At 41.0% G+C, this 14,918-nt stretch overlaps 1 protein-coding gene across 9 annotated transcripts in view; it reads right to left on the bottom strand.

Annotated features, from left to right (window-relative positions):
* The window catches only part of PRKAA2 (protein kinase AMP-activated catalytic subunit alpha 2), a 41,529-nt gene extending 28,295 nt beyond the window's left edge, over positions 1–13,234 (bottom strand). For 3 of the 9 annotated variants that reach the window (XM_089515243.1, XM_089515242.1, XM_089515241.1), the window contains exons 1-3: positions 13,034–13,234; positions 2,605–2,746; positions 80–173 (exon numbers count right to left, since the gene is read on the bottom strand). In XM_089515243.1, coding sequence (XP_089371369.1) covers positions 80–173; positions 2,605–2,746; positions 13,034–13,184 — 387 coding nt within the window. In that variant the 5' untranslated portion in view covers positions 13,185–13,234. Of the gene's footprint in view, positions 1–79; positions 174–2,604; positions 2,747–5,404; positions 5,716–5,853; positions 6,400–7,194; positions 9,386–10,754; positions 10,772–13,033 lie in introns of those variants that run through there. The other 6 variants (XM_089515245.1, XM_089515247.1, XM_089515244.1 and 3 more) reach the window with 6 other exon arrangements.
* Between the last annotated feature and the right edge of the window lie 1,684 nt (positions 13,235–14,918).

Here is a 14,918-nt window from a genome sequence, read left to right as displayed (position 1 = left end):
GCAAAGCCATTCTACTTCCCAATACCATTTTCTTCCCTCCCACCCACACATTTTATCTCTGCTGGATAAAGTCACTTACACGTCCGTGTTTACAGATGTAATCAAATAATTCCCCACCGGACACATATTCCATTACCATGAAAAAATCCGTTGGTGTGCTGATGACCTGGTACCTATTAAAAATGAGGAGGAAATATGATTTCTTATCTGAAAGGCTTTCACTAGTAAAAACCAGAAAAGGGTCTGAAGACCTCTTACTAATCTAATGCCAACCTTAAAATAAGCAATTGGATTTCACTTTGCACATAATTGGTTCTCACTTCTGAAGGAGAAATTGATTACATTTTTCACAACACAAATACAATGTCCTCTGGACTCTGTTAAATGAGTATGTTTGACAGATTTATTTTTTACTCCCCCTTAAGCTTGTTTAATCCCCTGAAATCTTTGCTCACTAAGCCTACCTCATTTAGGTAGAGCTTAGAAAGTTACTTTTTAGAAGAATATAATGACTTCATTAAGGTATCCATAACTGAGTGGATGATGAGCCCCAGAGCACTATCCCACACTGCTCTGTTATGGATTTTTAAACTTTGCAAAGCTCTGTTACTTTCGTTTAAGCTTTGCTAAGGCAACTCTTTCAGATTTTCACTTTGGATTGCTATGCACAAGAATAAGTAAAAAGGCAAAGATGATACTTAATTTCATATAATAAGGCAAGCATGGGAGTCATGGAACCCCCAGGCCACATGTGACTCAGGGGATCTAGTGTGGTCTCAGAGATTGTCCTTGACATTCATGTAGTGTGTTGTTGTTATTATGTGCCTTCAAGTTCTTTCTGACTTATGGCAATCCTATCACAGGGTTTTCATGGCAGTATTTGTTCATAGAGGGTTTGCCTAATTGTTTTTGCCTTCCTCTGGGGATGAGAGAGTGTGCCTTGCTCAAGGTCATCCAGTGGGCTTCCATGGCCAAGTGGGGATTCAAAGACTGGTCTCTAGAGTCACAGTCCAATGCTCAAACCACTACTCTCACCCACATTGTTTTGAATGGAAAAAAAAAAACATTGACAACAGTTCTAGGATGCATGAAGATGTTATTTCAGCCCCCTGCTCCAGCCACAACACCATAAAAAAAAGCAAACCCGGTAACGGCACCCAAAAGATTATCAAGAATGATGCAATTTCTTTTTCAGTCACCCAAAGTGATAGCTGAAGCAGTATACTATGGCCTTCCAGAGTTCCAGAGTATCCAAAAATTGGATGGTATGGCTTGCAGGCTAAGGAGCATACCTTTCTCTGTAGTAAGTGAACATGATGTTGTTTCATTCATCCTCACAATCAGTTAATAACAATAACTGTTGTCTCTTTACAAATGTACCTTCCATATCTACTGATTCTGCATCCACAGATTCAATCATGCACAGCTTGAAAATATTTATCAATTTTTTTCTCTCCAAAAAGTAAACCTTGATTTTGTCATTTTATATAAGGGACACCATTTTACTCTGTATATAATGGGACTTAAAAATCCATGGATTCTGGAATCTGCAGGGGGTCCTGGAATGAAACTTCAGCTGATACCAAGGATTCACCATGTATCTTTCTGAGTCTAGGAGAAGAAATGGATTCAGAGCAATGTTCTTTTCACTGTGCACTATTCCCATCAAAAGATGATAACAAAAAGCATTGCTGTTTATCTTTTTTCAAAGGTGGGCAGTGAGGTAGCCCTGGAAAGACCTCAAGGAAACAGCATATGAAAAACCCTTGTTTTCTATATTAAATTCTAGATGCATACTGTGTGGAACGGACTGTGGAGCTTTCAGTCATGAACTTAAACTTTAACACTTTTATGTGTAATCCAGTCTGTTAATTACAGTACCCTTATTTTTTTAATTTTAAAAAAACCTAAAGCATGGCTAAGGTTAAAGTAAGATCTATTTTTAATCTCATGAGCTCTGAAAGTGCCAGACACAGAAGTAAACACAATTGCTCTGTGCAAAGAATTTTTCCAATTATGCAGCAAACTACATCAAATATAAAGACTATTACCAGATTTCTTCTGCTCATCTGTGAAAAATGAGTATAATCTATCCATTGCGGGCTAGCTATCAGAAGCCCGCAAATGGACAGAACAGGAGCATTTTATAACATTCCCTCCACATTAGTCTAGCAACAATCATCTAACTGAATCCTAATAATGATCCAGCTTATTATGGTACAAAAAGACTGAAATGGCAATTGCAAGAACAGGCAAGGGAGTTTTTCATCACTTTATTTCTTGGCCAATCTCTCTCTCTCTCTCTCTCTCTCCCTCCCTCTCTCTCCCTCCCTCTCTCTCTCACTCACACACAGACACACAAACAATGTTATGGAGAAGGCTCAACTAAGTTCAGTGGAACTCGATTTAAAATAATTTCTAAGTAAAGGCCAGGATATAAATTAAATAAATAATAAACATGCAAAGGATTGCATTTTGTCTCATTGTTAAAAGTATCAGACACACAGTAAACTACCAGCAATACATAGGATCACCAAAGGCATCCTCCTTTCATGCAACACATATGTGTGCTACACCAAAGGAAAGAGAAACATGTATACTTACAATTTGATAATATGAGGATGCCGGAAAAGCTTTAGGTTTTGGATTTCTCGTTTGATCTTTCCAACCACATCCAAGCTACGAATTTTTTGCCTATTTAAAATTTTGACTGCTACTTTATGTCCTGTGAGCTGGTGTTCACCAACTAAATAAAGAGAAAAGTTGAATGTTAACTGAAGGAAAGACCCCTGCTTAGATCATATATTGTTGGTTTGACGAATATGATGTTTTACATAATTAGTCATGCAACCCCATGTTTGTCTTATCAGAAATAGGTCCTTTTGTGTTCAGTGAGATGTACTTCCTTGTCAATGTGTTTTGAATGCAATCAAAGGCAACACAATCATGTACTCATATACTTGGGAGTAAGCTTCAGGAGAATCAATAGAAGGTTGTCCTGTAAACCATACACAGGACAGATTTGGGATATTTTATACCAGTCCCAGACCATTATTTCTGCTGGAAATTATTTATAATTTAATTTAATTCAGTTTATATCCCACCTTTCACCATACACAGGACCAAATTCATATAGGAAGGGCATATAGTTATCTGTAATCAGATGGCTTGCCATGTTGGTTATAACAATAGCAAGGGTAACAATGACAATAATAGTATAAATTAGGACAGCATTGAAATGTGCTCTATTATTTTACCACCCTGTTGGTGGGCTACAAAGAGACATATCATTTTCTTGTGATCTGGAAGTGGAGAAGGCCTTGTTTAACTTATTAGTATGTTATCACAATTGTACTGTTGTTATGAGGGCTTAATATTCCCAATCTGAAACCAGTGAAGTTTAAAATTTGCTTAAACTAAGAATCTGGAGACACACTATCTCCAATTGTGGATGTGGCCTGACTAATGAACACATGCAGAGTGGTAATGCAACAGCTGTATAAGTTGAGCAAGTCACTATTATTAGCAGAGATAAGAGTGGCCTGAAATTCTTTTCTCAGTAAGAGTGTTCTAAAAATAAAGTGCCTTGCCATGCCCACTCCAAAATAAAAACACTTTGGCTTGTTACTTTTTATGTGCTCCTTTCTATGTTCTGAAAATAAGGAAACCAAAATTTAAAAGATGTTATCATTTATACTGTGCATGTATAATATATAGTTAACACAAAAGTTCCCAATGACAAAAGATAAGTAAAGACATCTAAAGAGTGGTGAGAAGAAACACGTCTTTTTTCCCCCTAGAGCTGAAATATCATGCTTCTAGGAAATGTGAAACACCCTAAGAAATTATTCAAATTATGATTGCCACGAAATGGTGGTGTGTGTGTGTGTGTAAAGAATTATTATTCATTATTAAGTTGTGGAAAGGGAGCCTAGAAAACAATCAGCTCTTGATTACGTGCCGCAACCATTGTGCTGTTTTCCCAAACAGACAAAAGATATCATGTCCTTGAACTTTAAGAGTTAGTTTGTTATAGTAAAGACAGCCAAGAGCCCCCTGACACTTGAAGGACTGACTCATGTATTATGTCATAAACTTTCATAGGTTCTTAATAATATTAAAACCTTTGTTGATCTTCAAGGTACTGCAGGACTATTTGACCTTTCTGCGTGCCTTTGAACATATTTCAGAGCATACTTTTGACCTTTGCCTCTATAAATGAGATGCATGTCATGTCGGTTTTTTATCCCAGGCGATCCGATGCAAAACTGGTTATGCCATTGAAGCTAGTAAAATGTGGGCTAGACAATGCAACTGTTAGGTGGATTAGTAATTGGCTGACTGGCCAAACCCAAAGGGTGCTTAGCAATGGCTCCTCTTCATTCTGAAGAAGTGACCAGTGGAGTGCCATAGGTTCTGTCCTGGGCCCAGTGCTACATCTTTATCATTGACTTGAATGAAAGATGCTCATAAAATCTACAAATGACACAAAATTAGGAGGAGTGGCTAATACCCCAGTGGACAGGATCAAAATTCAAAATTACCTTAATAGATAAGAAAACTGGGCCAAAGCTAACAAGATGAAGTTCAAAACAGAGAAATATAATGTACTGCACTTAGGCAGAAAAAAATGAAATATAAGATATAGTATGGGGGAGACTTCAATTAACAAGACTACCTGTGAAAGGGATCTAGGAGTCCAGGTAGACCACAAGTTGAACATGAGTCAACAGTGTGATGTGACACTAAAAAAGCCAATGCAGATCTAGGCTGCCTCAATGGAAGGATAGTGTCTATATCAAGGGAAGGAACATTGCCACTCTATTCTGCTTTGGTCAGGCATCACCTGGAATACTGTGTCCAGTTATGGACACCACAATTCAAACAGGATGTGGACAAGCTGGAGTGTGTCCAGAGGAAGGCGACTAAAATGGTGAAGGGTCTGGAAACCATGCCCTATGAGAAGAGACTTAGAGAACTGGGTATGTTTAGTCTGGAGAAGAGTCGATTAATAGGTGAGCCCTGTATAAGTATGTGGGTGTCATACTGAGGATAGAGTAAGGTTTTTTTTCTGCTGCTGCAGAGAATAAGACCCAGAACAATGGATGCAAGCTACAGTAAAGGAGATTCCACTACAACATTAGGAGGAACTTCCTGACATTAAGAGCTGTTTGACAGTGGAACACACTCCCTCAGAGAGTGGCGGAGTCTCCTTCTTTGGAGATTTTTAAACAGAGGCTGGCCATCTGTTGGGAGTGCTTTGACTGTGGGTTCCTGCATGGGAAGGGGATGGATTGGATGGCCCTTGTGGTCTCTCCCAACTCTTTGGTTCTATGATTTTATGATTCTGTGACTAAACTGAGGCTGTCATACTTTACCCATATCATGAAAAGACATGACTTACTGCAGAATTAAAGCAATTTGACACCATTTTAAGTGCCATGACACAGGATACTGTGGGATCGTAGGATTCATAGCTTGGTAAGCCTGGTCTGTCAGAGAGCTCTAATACCTCACCAAACTACCAATTTCAGGGTTCCACGGGGCAGTTATGGCAGTTGAAGAGGTGTGAAACAGCAGTGTGGCTATAACCTCTGTGCCTATTAACAGTATCTTATGCTGTATGTGAATGACAATAGTTACCCCCATTCTCTAAAAAGCTTCACTTGCTAATTCCTCAATATAAAGTTGCTACTAAGAGAACAGATCAAGCCATTTTCCCCTTGGTGAAAAAATATTTTCTTTGGGAGATGACACAACACAGATGCCATCTGTACACAAACATGAAACAGGAGTAGTGGGAATAACACTGAGTTACAATATGCAAGCTGTAGCTCCAGAAACTTAAATCACCTTCCTTACAGACTCTTTCAAGGATCAGTATTGTAGCTTCCAATATGAATTCTGTTTTGCTCCATCAGGGATGCCTCATCATCTTCCATGCCCTGACATTTAAGGGAGAAAATAAGCTAAGAAATATGCATGTGGTAGCAATATAGAAAGTTGTTGAGTTAGTGCAGGAATGGGCAACTTGAGTAAATCTGACAGCCAGTTTTCTTGGAGGGGAACACTGAAATTGCATCCAAAATGTCAAAAAATGGAAACAAAGCAAAACAAATCCCTGAAAATACCCAGAATTCCACTTCTGGATTTGAAAAATGGGTGTTTCCTTTTGTTTGTTATGACTTCTCTTCTCTATTTTCTTCTTTTATCTGGTAACCTCCATAACGACTATTTAAAAAAACCTTCCATGTAGATAAAATTAGGAATGAAGAGATCTTAGTTATAAGACTATATTCCCCCCCCCCCCATTTACTAGGATTATATGCGCTTTGTTCAATATTCTTGAGATAATATCCTTGAGATAATATTCTTTATTCAATATTCCCTAAGCACCCATTCCCCTTCCTGTAGTTATATATATATAAATTTTATAAATGAAGTATAGGGGATATATCTCAATCACACACTAGGAAAACAAACTAGGGCAGGATTATGTTGCTAGTTGTAACTCATCCCCTATACTTCATTTATAAAAGACATGTGTCTGACTGTGGTTTTCTTACAGCTGATACATTAATAATTAATAATAAACAGCCTGTCTTGTAATCTATCATTTGCTTACAGTAAGCAACAAATACAGAGAAATTATTGTTTCATTCCCTTTGGACTTGTTAATGCTACTTGAATGTCTTCAGTGACAGATACAAGAGAAAGGGTATTGTTTATTCTGTGGTATAGTAACTAAGGTTTCTAACATGGTTCTGTCTCTATAAAGCCAAGCAGTAGTACAGTATTTTGGAAAGTGATGAGTTAACAGGACATTATTAAACCTCTACACTACAGGACAATTTTGCCTTGAGGTGGATGATTTTGGCAGGATTATGAGAAATAGTTCAACTCTATTTATTACAACAGGCTTTAGAAGGTCAGATGTTCCCTGTTATGAGCTAGAAAGATACAGCCATGCTAGTTTGTAAGATCACCTTGTAAAGAGATCTTGTAGCACCTGAGACTAACGGAAAGAAAGAAGATGCCAGCCACAGAGGCTGGTGAAACATCAGGAAGAAAATCTTCTAGAACATGACCACATAGCCCGAAAAACCTACAAAAAAACATGGATGCCGGCCATGAAAGCCTTCGACTTCACATTGGAAAGAAAGAAGTTGGAAGCATGAGCTTTCATAGACTTACCGTATATTCTCGACTATAAGTCGACCTCAATTATAAGTCAAGGGCAGGTTTTGGGGCCAAAAGTATTATTTTTAGATGACCTGTGGATAAGTCGAGGGTAAAACTTAGGGGCATGTAACAAAGGATCTAAATCATGACGCAAAGGAAAACAATGCCAAAGAAATTACAAAATTCCAGCAGACATAACTTTGTGCTTACTTTAAAGGTTGGATGGATGAGAAAATAGAGGGAGGCCAGTGCTTCCAGAACAAATTACACTCTTTCCTTTCACCAGAGGATGATTCCCTTTTTAAAAAATGAGAGTTAAAGTATAGTACTTACATTGACCCCTGGGATCAATTTTTTGACCTAAATTTCTAGACTTATACATGAGTCTATTTCTTCAGATACATAAGGTACTAACCTTAATGGGGCTATTATGTGCTGTTCCCTAACTTCTTGGACACATTGAAAGCACATTTTCAGGTTTTCAAATAAATAGAAGAAAGGTATTAAGCATGACTAATTTTGTATTCATTTGCTTGTTGTTACATTAGTCATTTGACTGCAGCATATCCATGGGTGGAGGCAGAAATCCTATGCCCATTTATTAGAAAATAAAGCCATTGTAGCATTTGAGCACTGAACTATGACTCTGGAGGCCAGGGTTCAAGTCTCCTCTCCATAAGCTTGAAATGACTTGGAGGCATACAACAACAAAGACTTACCAACCTTAATGAGACTTTCTTGAGAAAACATAAATAGGATGTGGTAAATATAGGAGAGGGACAAAAGCTTTCCTGATTACTGCCAATTCTTATTCACTGTAGGTAAGTGCCATGGCAAGTGGCAAGCTAACTGGGAAATGTGGACTTAAAGTGCTAATGAAAAAATACAATGTGAATGGGACAAGAATGGAAGAAGCAATAAAATTCATTCAGGAATGGTGTGCCAAAATAGCAACAAATTTCACTGAGTGCTATTGGGCCAGTCTCTTCTAGCCTTTAGACTAACCTACATCACTAGATAGTTGTAACATCCTTAGATGTTATGCTACTTGAAAGAATGGTAGTACAATAGAGATACTAAGCTGAGAGCAAACACAATTGAATATTTATTTCTGGTTTTGAGTAAATACACACAGGATTGCCTTGCGTGGGAGGAAGCCAGTTGGCTATACCGATACTCCTGGCGTCTAGAAAATGTACTCAGCAGCCTAACTCTGGTTGTTAGTCCTAACTAGAGTGAATCCACTGAATCAATAAAACTTAAGTGTTAATTTAACAAGTTCTTGGGTTTATTCTAACTGGGTTTATTCTATCTGATTCCTGGGGTTTATTGTAGCTGGGATATAAGCCACTGTTGTGACAATCCTCCATGGACAGCAAATCAAATGGGGACAGGGATGACATTTTCTTATTAATTTTTTTATTAAACATGGGGGGAATCTCAGATACCTGACAAAAGCAAATTCCAATACCTCGGTCTCTCTTCCCAACATGGAAGGAGTCTCTTTTATTCCAGGTACCGATGATATCAGAAACATCTTGTATGGGAGAGCCAAGCAGCAGTGTTATGAGAGATGAACTGCGCTGTGCCTACAGTGAGGGAAAGTTTATCTGGCCCAGTGTGTCACACAACTACATTATTACACAGCTTAGGGAAAGGGAATTAGGAAAGACTGCATGATTCATCAAGTGAAGGCCCATGTGTGTGTCACTACACTTGTGCTCCTATGTTTCCATCTCTCTAACTTCCCTGGTCTGTTTTGTTTTGTTTTTTTCTGTGCCTTCCACAATGCCAAATTCCATAGTGTATATCCATCAAGGCTGAAACACATCTTAATCCTTATCCTTGCTCCATTTTTTTAAAGAGACACACAGGTCCATATGTGGTAAACAATAAAAGAGAAACAGAAGGATGCTTGCAATTTTAAAGTCCTTGCCTATGCCTTCTAAACCTGGAAGGAAATACCACTTCTTAAAACGCCACAAACAACTTCATCAGAATATATATATAATCCAGCTATTGGAGGGGAGAGTGGTGCGTCTGCACTGTAGCAATGGCAAGATTTGTTCAGAGGGGGCCTGGCTTTGCCTATGGGAGGGGGAGAACGAGGGTGCAGCTACACTGTAGAAGTAATGTAGTTCAGTATCACTTTAAGTGCTGTAACTCCCTCCTATGGAATCCTGGAATTTGTAGTTTCAGAAGGTCTTTCACGTTCTCTGCCAAAGAGGGTACCGGTGCCTGATGAAACTACAAAACCCAGGGTTCTGTAGGATGGAACTATGGTAGTCAAAGCATTGTCAAACTGCATTAATTCTACAGTGCAGATGCATTCATAGTGAGCCAGATCATTAATCTACCTAGTCCAGTACTGTCAACTATGAACCAGCAGCAATAGCTCTCTTTATTTTCCTAGTCTTACTACTGCTGCCAAACTTCATTATTTGCAAGCTGCACTGCCAAAATAAACAACTTTGACGCTGCTTTAACTGCCATGGCTCTGTGTTGCAGAATCTTAGGATTTGTAGTTTGTGGCAGCACCAGAGCACCCTGAAAAAGCTAAATATCTCAACAAACTACAAAACCCAGAAGTCCATAGCATGGAGCCCATGGCGGTAAAAGAGTTATCAAATGACATTGGTTGGGGTTTTTTTACCAAAACGATTTAAAATATTTTATTGTAAAGTTTGAAAAACAGCTCTATGTGTGAGCTGCCTCAGGTCTCTTTGTAGAAGAAAGGCAGCATATCAATAAAATAATAATAATAATAATAATAATAATAATAATATTCTGTAGTGCAGATGCAGCTGTAAAATATACATCTTTTTTTAAAAAGATGCCTCTGTTGATCTGGCATCAAGGGTCCAAAACACACTGCAGAAATAATCCAGTTTAAGACCACTTTAACTGCCCTGGCTCAGTGCTAGGGAATCCTGGGAACTGTAGTTTATTGTGGCACCAGAGCTCTCTGACGGCTAAATGTCTCACAAAACTATAGTTCCCAGAATTGCCTAACATTGAGCCAGGGCAGTTAAAGTGCTCTCAAACTAGATTATTTCTGCAGTGTGTTTTGGACCCATGGTCAGCTTAAAAGATGAGGGGACAGGTTGACCAGTCATCCTCCTTTTCCAGGACATGTCCTACTTTTCAATTGTCCGTCCAGGAGGAGTTCCAAAATGTCTTCCATTTTTAGCATGACTAAGCAGCCCATTGAGTAGCACCATGTTTGCTGTCTGGGGTGTGTAGTTTTGTGAGAGACTGAAAGCCTCCTCTGTCCCAGAGCTCTGGTGCCCCAAGAGACTCCTCATCCCAGAATTCCATAAGCTGCAGCCATGGCAGTCAAGGCGGTGTCAAACTGCATCAATTCTGCAGTGAAGATGCATCCTGTCCATGGAGAAGAATCATGGCGTTGGAAGAAATCCAAAGGACCATCTAGTCCAACCCTTTCATTTTTTTCCCTTGAATGTCCTACATTTTACAGTGCCTTGTCCACCTTTGCTGTTATGATATCTGGTCATCCTGACCTAGTTATCTTGTGAAAGGAGGCACAAGGCGGGGTGGGGGAGAGCCTTTACCTCAGTGCTGCCATAATGTGTGGCAACATAATGTATGGTAGTGGCTATTTTGGAAACCCTAAAGAGGTTGTGTGTGAAAGTATGGAATGGTGAGACTTCCTAAGGGGGTTGTGTGTCCTCCTTTCTCCAGGCTATGCCCTCCATTTCATGAGGGGTTCCAAAATGTCCTCCATTTTAAGCCTGACTAAGACGAATGGATTGATGTTTGGGTTTTGTTTTGTTCTTTAAAGCTTTTCTTTTGGTCATGTCCTCCATTTTTTTCTGGAAGGTCCTCCATTTTTCTGGAACGCCCTTCCACAGGAGACTAGGCTGCCTCCTCTCTTTTCGCTGGCAAGAAACAAACATTTTTATTCAGGCAGACTTTTTTTTTTTTCAAACACAACAGGCTTTTTATATTTGGGATGCTGATGGGGGTGTTTTAGTTGTGGGGTTTTCGTATGTTTTTAATGTTAATTTTATATTGTTTGAACTGGATTATTTTAACTGTTTTGTTTTAAATGGTTCTCTTCCTGGGAGAAAGGTGGCATATAAGTTAAATAAGTAAATAATTTTGGTGGGAGGGCTTGTCCTCCTTTGCAGGGAGGACTTCTGGTCACCCTTGCTCCTAGATCTCTTTTAATATAGGGGCTGTTGTCAAGGAGGAATCGTTTTTACCTCAGTGCTGCCATAATGTGAGGCAAGATGGAGTGTGTGTGTGTGTGTGAGAGAGAGAGAGATTGTATGAGAGAGCCTGGTGTGTGTGTCAGAGAGAGAGGTGTGTGTGTTTAAGAGGGGGCTGAGAAAAGTGTGAGAGGTGTGTTTGTGTGCGTGTGAGAGAGAGAGAGAGGTTGTATGCGAGAGAGGTGTGTGTGTTAAAGAGGGGGATGGGAAAAGTGTGAGAGGTGTGTGTGTGTGAGAGAGAGAGGTTGTATGAGAGGTGTGTGTGTGTTTAAGAGGGGGATGAGAAAAGTGTGAGAGGTGTGTTTGTGTGCGTGTGAGAGAGAGAGAGGTTGTATGCGAGAGAGGTGTGTGTGTTAAAGAGGGGGATGGGAAAAGTGTGAGAGGTGTGTGTGTGTGTGAGAGAGAGGTTGTATGAGAGGTGTGTGTGTGTTTAAGAGGGGGATGAGAAAAGTGTGAGAGGTGTGTTTGTGTGCGTGTGAGAGAGAGAGAGGTTGTATGCGAGAGAGGTGTGTGTGTTAAAGAGGGGGATGAGAAAAGTGTGAGAGGTGTGTGTGTGTGAGAGAGAGAGGTTGTATGAGAGGTGTGTGTGTGTTTAAGAGGGGGATGAGAAAAGTGTGAGAGGTGTGTTTGTGTGCGTGTGAGAGAGAGAGAGGTTGTATGCGAGAGAGGTGTGTGTGTTAAAGAGGGGGATGAGAAAAGTGTGAGAGGTGTGTGTGTGTGAGAGAGAGAGGTTGTATGAGAGGTGTGTGTGTGTTTAAGAGGGGGATGAGAAAAGTGTGAGAGGTGTGTTTGTGTGCGTGTGAGAGAGAGAGAGGTTGTATGCGAGAGAGGTGTGTGTGTTAAAGAGGGGGATGGGAAAAGTGTGAGAGGTGTGTGTGCGTGTGTGTGTGAGAGAGAGGTTGTATGAGAGGTGTGTGTGTTTAAGAGGGGGATGAGAAAGTGTGAGAGGTGTGTTTGTGTGCGTGTGAGAGAGAGAGAGGTTGTATGCGAGAGAGGTGTGTGTTAAAGAGGGGGATGAGAAAAGTGTGAGGGGTGTGTGTTTGTGTGTGTGTGTGTGAGAGAGAGAGACTCATGGGAGGTGTGTGTGTTAGAGAGGGGGATGACAAAAGTGTGAGAGATGTGTGTTTATGTGCTTGTGTGTGTGAGAGAGAAAGGGTGAGTGGATGTGAGAGAGAGGTGTGGGTGTGACAGAGAGAGGTGTTTGTGTGAGAGGTGTGTGAGAGAGAACTGTGTGTGTGTGAGAGAGAGAGAGAGAGGGCGTGTGTGGGTGTGAGAGAGAAGTGTGGATGTATGAGAGAGGTGTGTGTTTGTGTGTGAGAGAGGGGGTGAGAAAAGAGTGAGTGCATGAGAGAGAAGTGTGTGTGAGAGAGATGGGTGTGTGTGTGAGGGGGGTGTGTGTATGTGCGAGAGAGAGAGAGACTTGGGACTGTCTAAATAAAGTCGCACTGAGAGAAGCCCTTTCTTTCCTCAAGGGGGGGGCGCCCAGGGCCCCCCACAACAAACTCCAACTCCCAGAATTCCATAGCCTTGAGCCAGAGTTAAAGCGGTGCCACAGCGGCAGCCTGCTTTCCCCGCCCTTCTCCCCGTCTTTCCCGCCTTTCCTCCTCGCAATACTCAGCTCTTGACTTTGCCGAAGGTGCCGACCCCGAGCGTGTCCCCCAGAACGTAATGGCCGATCTTGACGCGCCCGTCGTGCTTGGCCGGCGGCTGAGGAGGAGGCAGCGGAGGAGGAGGAGGAGGCGGCTGGGGCAGCGCGGGCTTCTCAGCCATCTTCTCTCTGGCCGGGAGAGAGGGAGAGAGGAGCGGACCACAATGCAGCAGGGCCGGCGGAGGGGAGGCCAGGTCTGACGGCCGTGACAGCGACGGCGACAAGGGCGCCTGGCGGGGAAGGAAGGGAGGGAGGGAGGGACTCCGCTGCACTCGCCCTCCTCCGTTGCAGGACCGGTCCTCCATGTCACCTGCTGCCCAGGAGGGATCCCACAGCGCCCTCCATTTTGAGCATGGCATAAAGAGAGAGCCACACGCATTTTCCATTGATCAGATTTTATTTTTGAATTGTCTTACATTTTTCCCTTGACTGCCATACATTTCCAGGGCGACGTCCTCCTTTTCCAGGACGCGTCCTCCATTTCACGCCCAAAGTTTATATTTATTTGGAAGGCTTATATCCTGCCTGCCTTCCTCCCACAAGGGATTCAAACCCCGGTCTCTATGGAGCCATACTCCAGTGCTCCAACCACTACCCCTGCTGGCTCCATAGGACTGGCAGGGCTGCCTAATTATAAGGAATGTTATTATAAGGGATGTCCTCCATTTCAGTGTTGGATGGAAAGCTTTTCTATCCACTGAGGGTTCACAAGCTTTTTCAAATCATATTAAATACAACAGCATTGAAATTATGCCTCTCATATAAAAACACATAATTGAGATTTGTTTTTGGGGGGATATATATATATATATATATATATATATATAGGATGGTTGAATCCATGGATATGGAGGGATGACTTTATATAGACTGACAAGATAGCAATAGTAAATACATTTCTACACCGCTTATCTTCACACTTAAGCACTCCCTAAGCAGTTTACAATATGCAAATAATGTGTAATATATGATGATCATATACTGTGGTTTGTGGTGTGGACACTTTATAAAAACAAAAATGTGTGCATTGTGTAATTTATGAACAGGGAGAGTTTTAAAGGGAAACATTTGGTATTTTCGCAAAACAACCCAAACTTGTTAGGAGCTACTTTTCCTGATTGTCAGATTTCTCCTGTTTCTTATTGCTCTTTTGAAAACCTGGCAACGCTATGCTCAACCTTAGGACTGAAAACTTGCTTACCGTCTCAAACAAAGCTGCCCTGACCAAATGCCAGAAACCTGGAATACGTGGAAAAAAACGCCACACTTTGAAAACAAAAATTGTAACACAGCGCTAGGTGTGTGTTTGTGAGAGAGTGTGTGTGGCAGAGAGAGAAAGAGAGAGTCCTGGAGGGAGCTGAGATAACTTTTGGCAGGGAAAGAGATAAGCTGAAGGAGTAAATTAAAAAGTGAAAATTGACATTTGTTCGGGTTCTTAAAAACATTGAATATTCCCAATCAAGGACAACCATTGGCAACGTTTCAGAGTTACCAATTCTTGGATGCAGAGACACTCAAAGGTTTACAAAAAGATGCCTATACAGAGGTTTGGCTGAAAATACCAGCTGACGATCTGTAATTTGTAAAAATAAAATAAGACCTTTAAAGGGTGCAGAGAGACCGCAGGAAAACCACAGGGGTTTCCAGACGATGAAAATTAACCAGGTAGAATCTAGGGTCGAATCTTTGTTGTTCACATGCTTTTCCAGTGCATCTGATTTAAGTTTGGTGGGAAGGTTTCCAAAAAAACCCTCTTAACCTGGGATAATGTCAGGTTTTTCCCCCCTGGGTTTTCCTGTGTGAATAACCAATGCAGATAGACCTGGGATAAATCAGGATAAAGCTCTACATGCCTT

The sequence above is a fragment of the Sceloporus occidentalis genome, unplaced genomic scaffold (genome assembly GCF_023333645.1).
Source record: "Sceloporus occidentalis isolate IW3139 unplaced genomic scaffold, rSceOcc1.0.p SCAF_3, whole genome shotgun sequence".
NCBI lineage: Eukaryota > Metazoa > Chordata > Lepidosauria > Squamata > Phrynosomatidae > Sceloporus > Sceloporus occidentalis.
The sequence above is the reverse complement of the archived record's forward strand: the minus strand, read 5'-3'. Positions and strand labels throughout refer to the sequence as shown.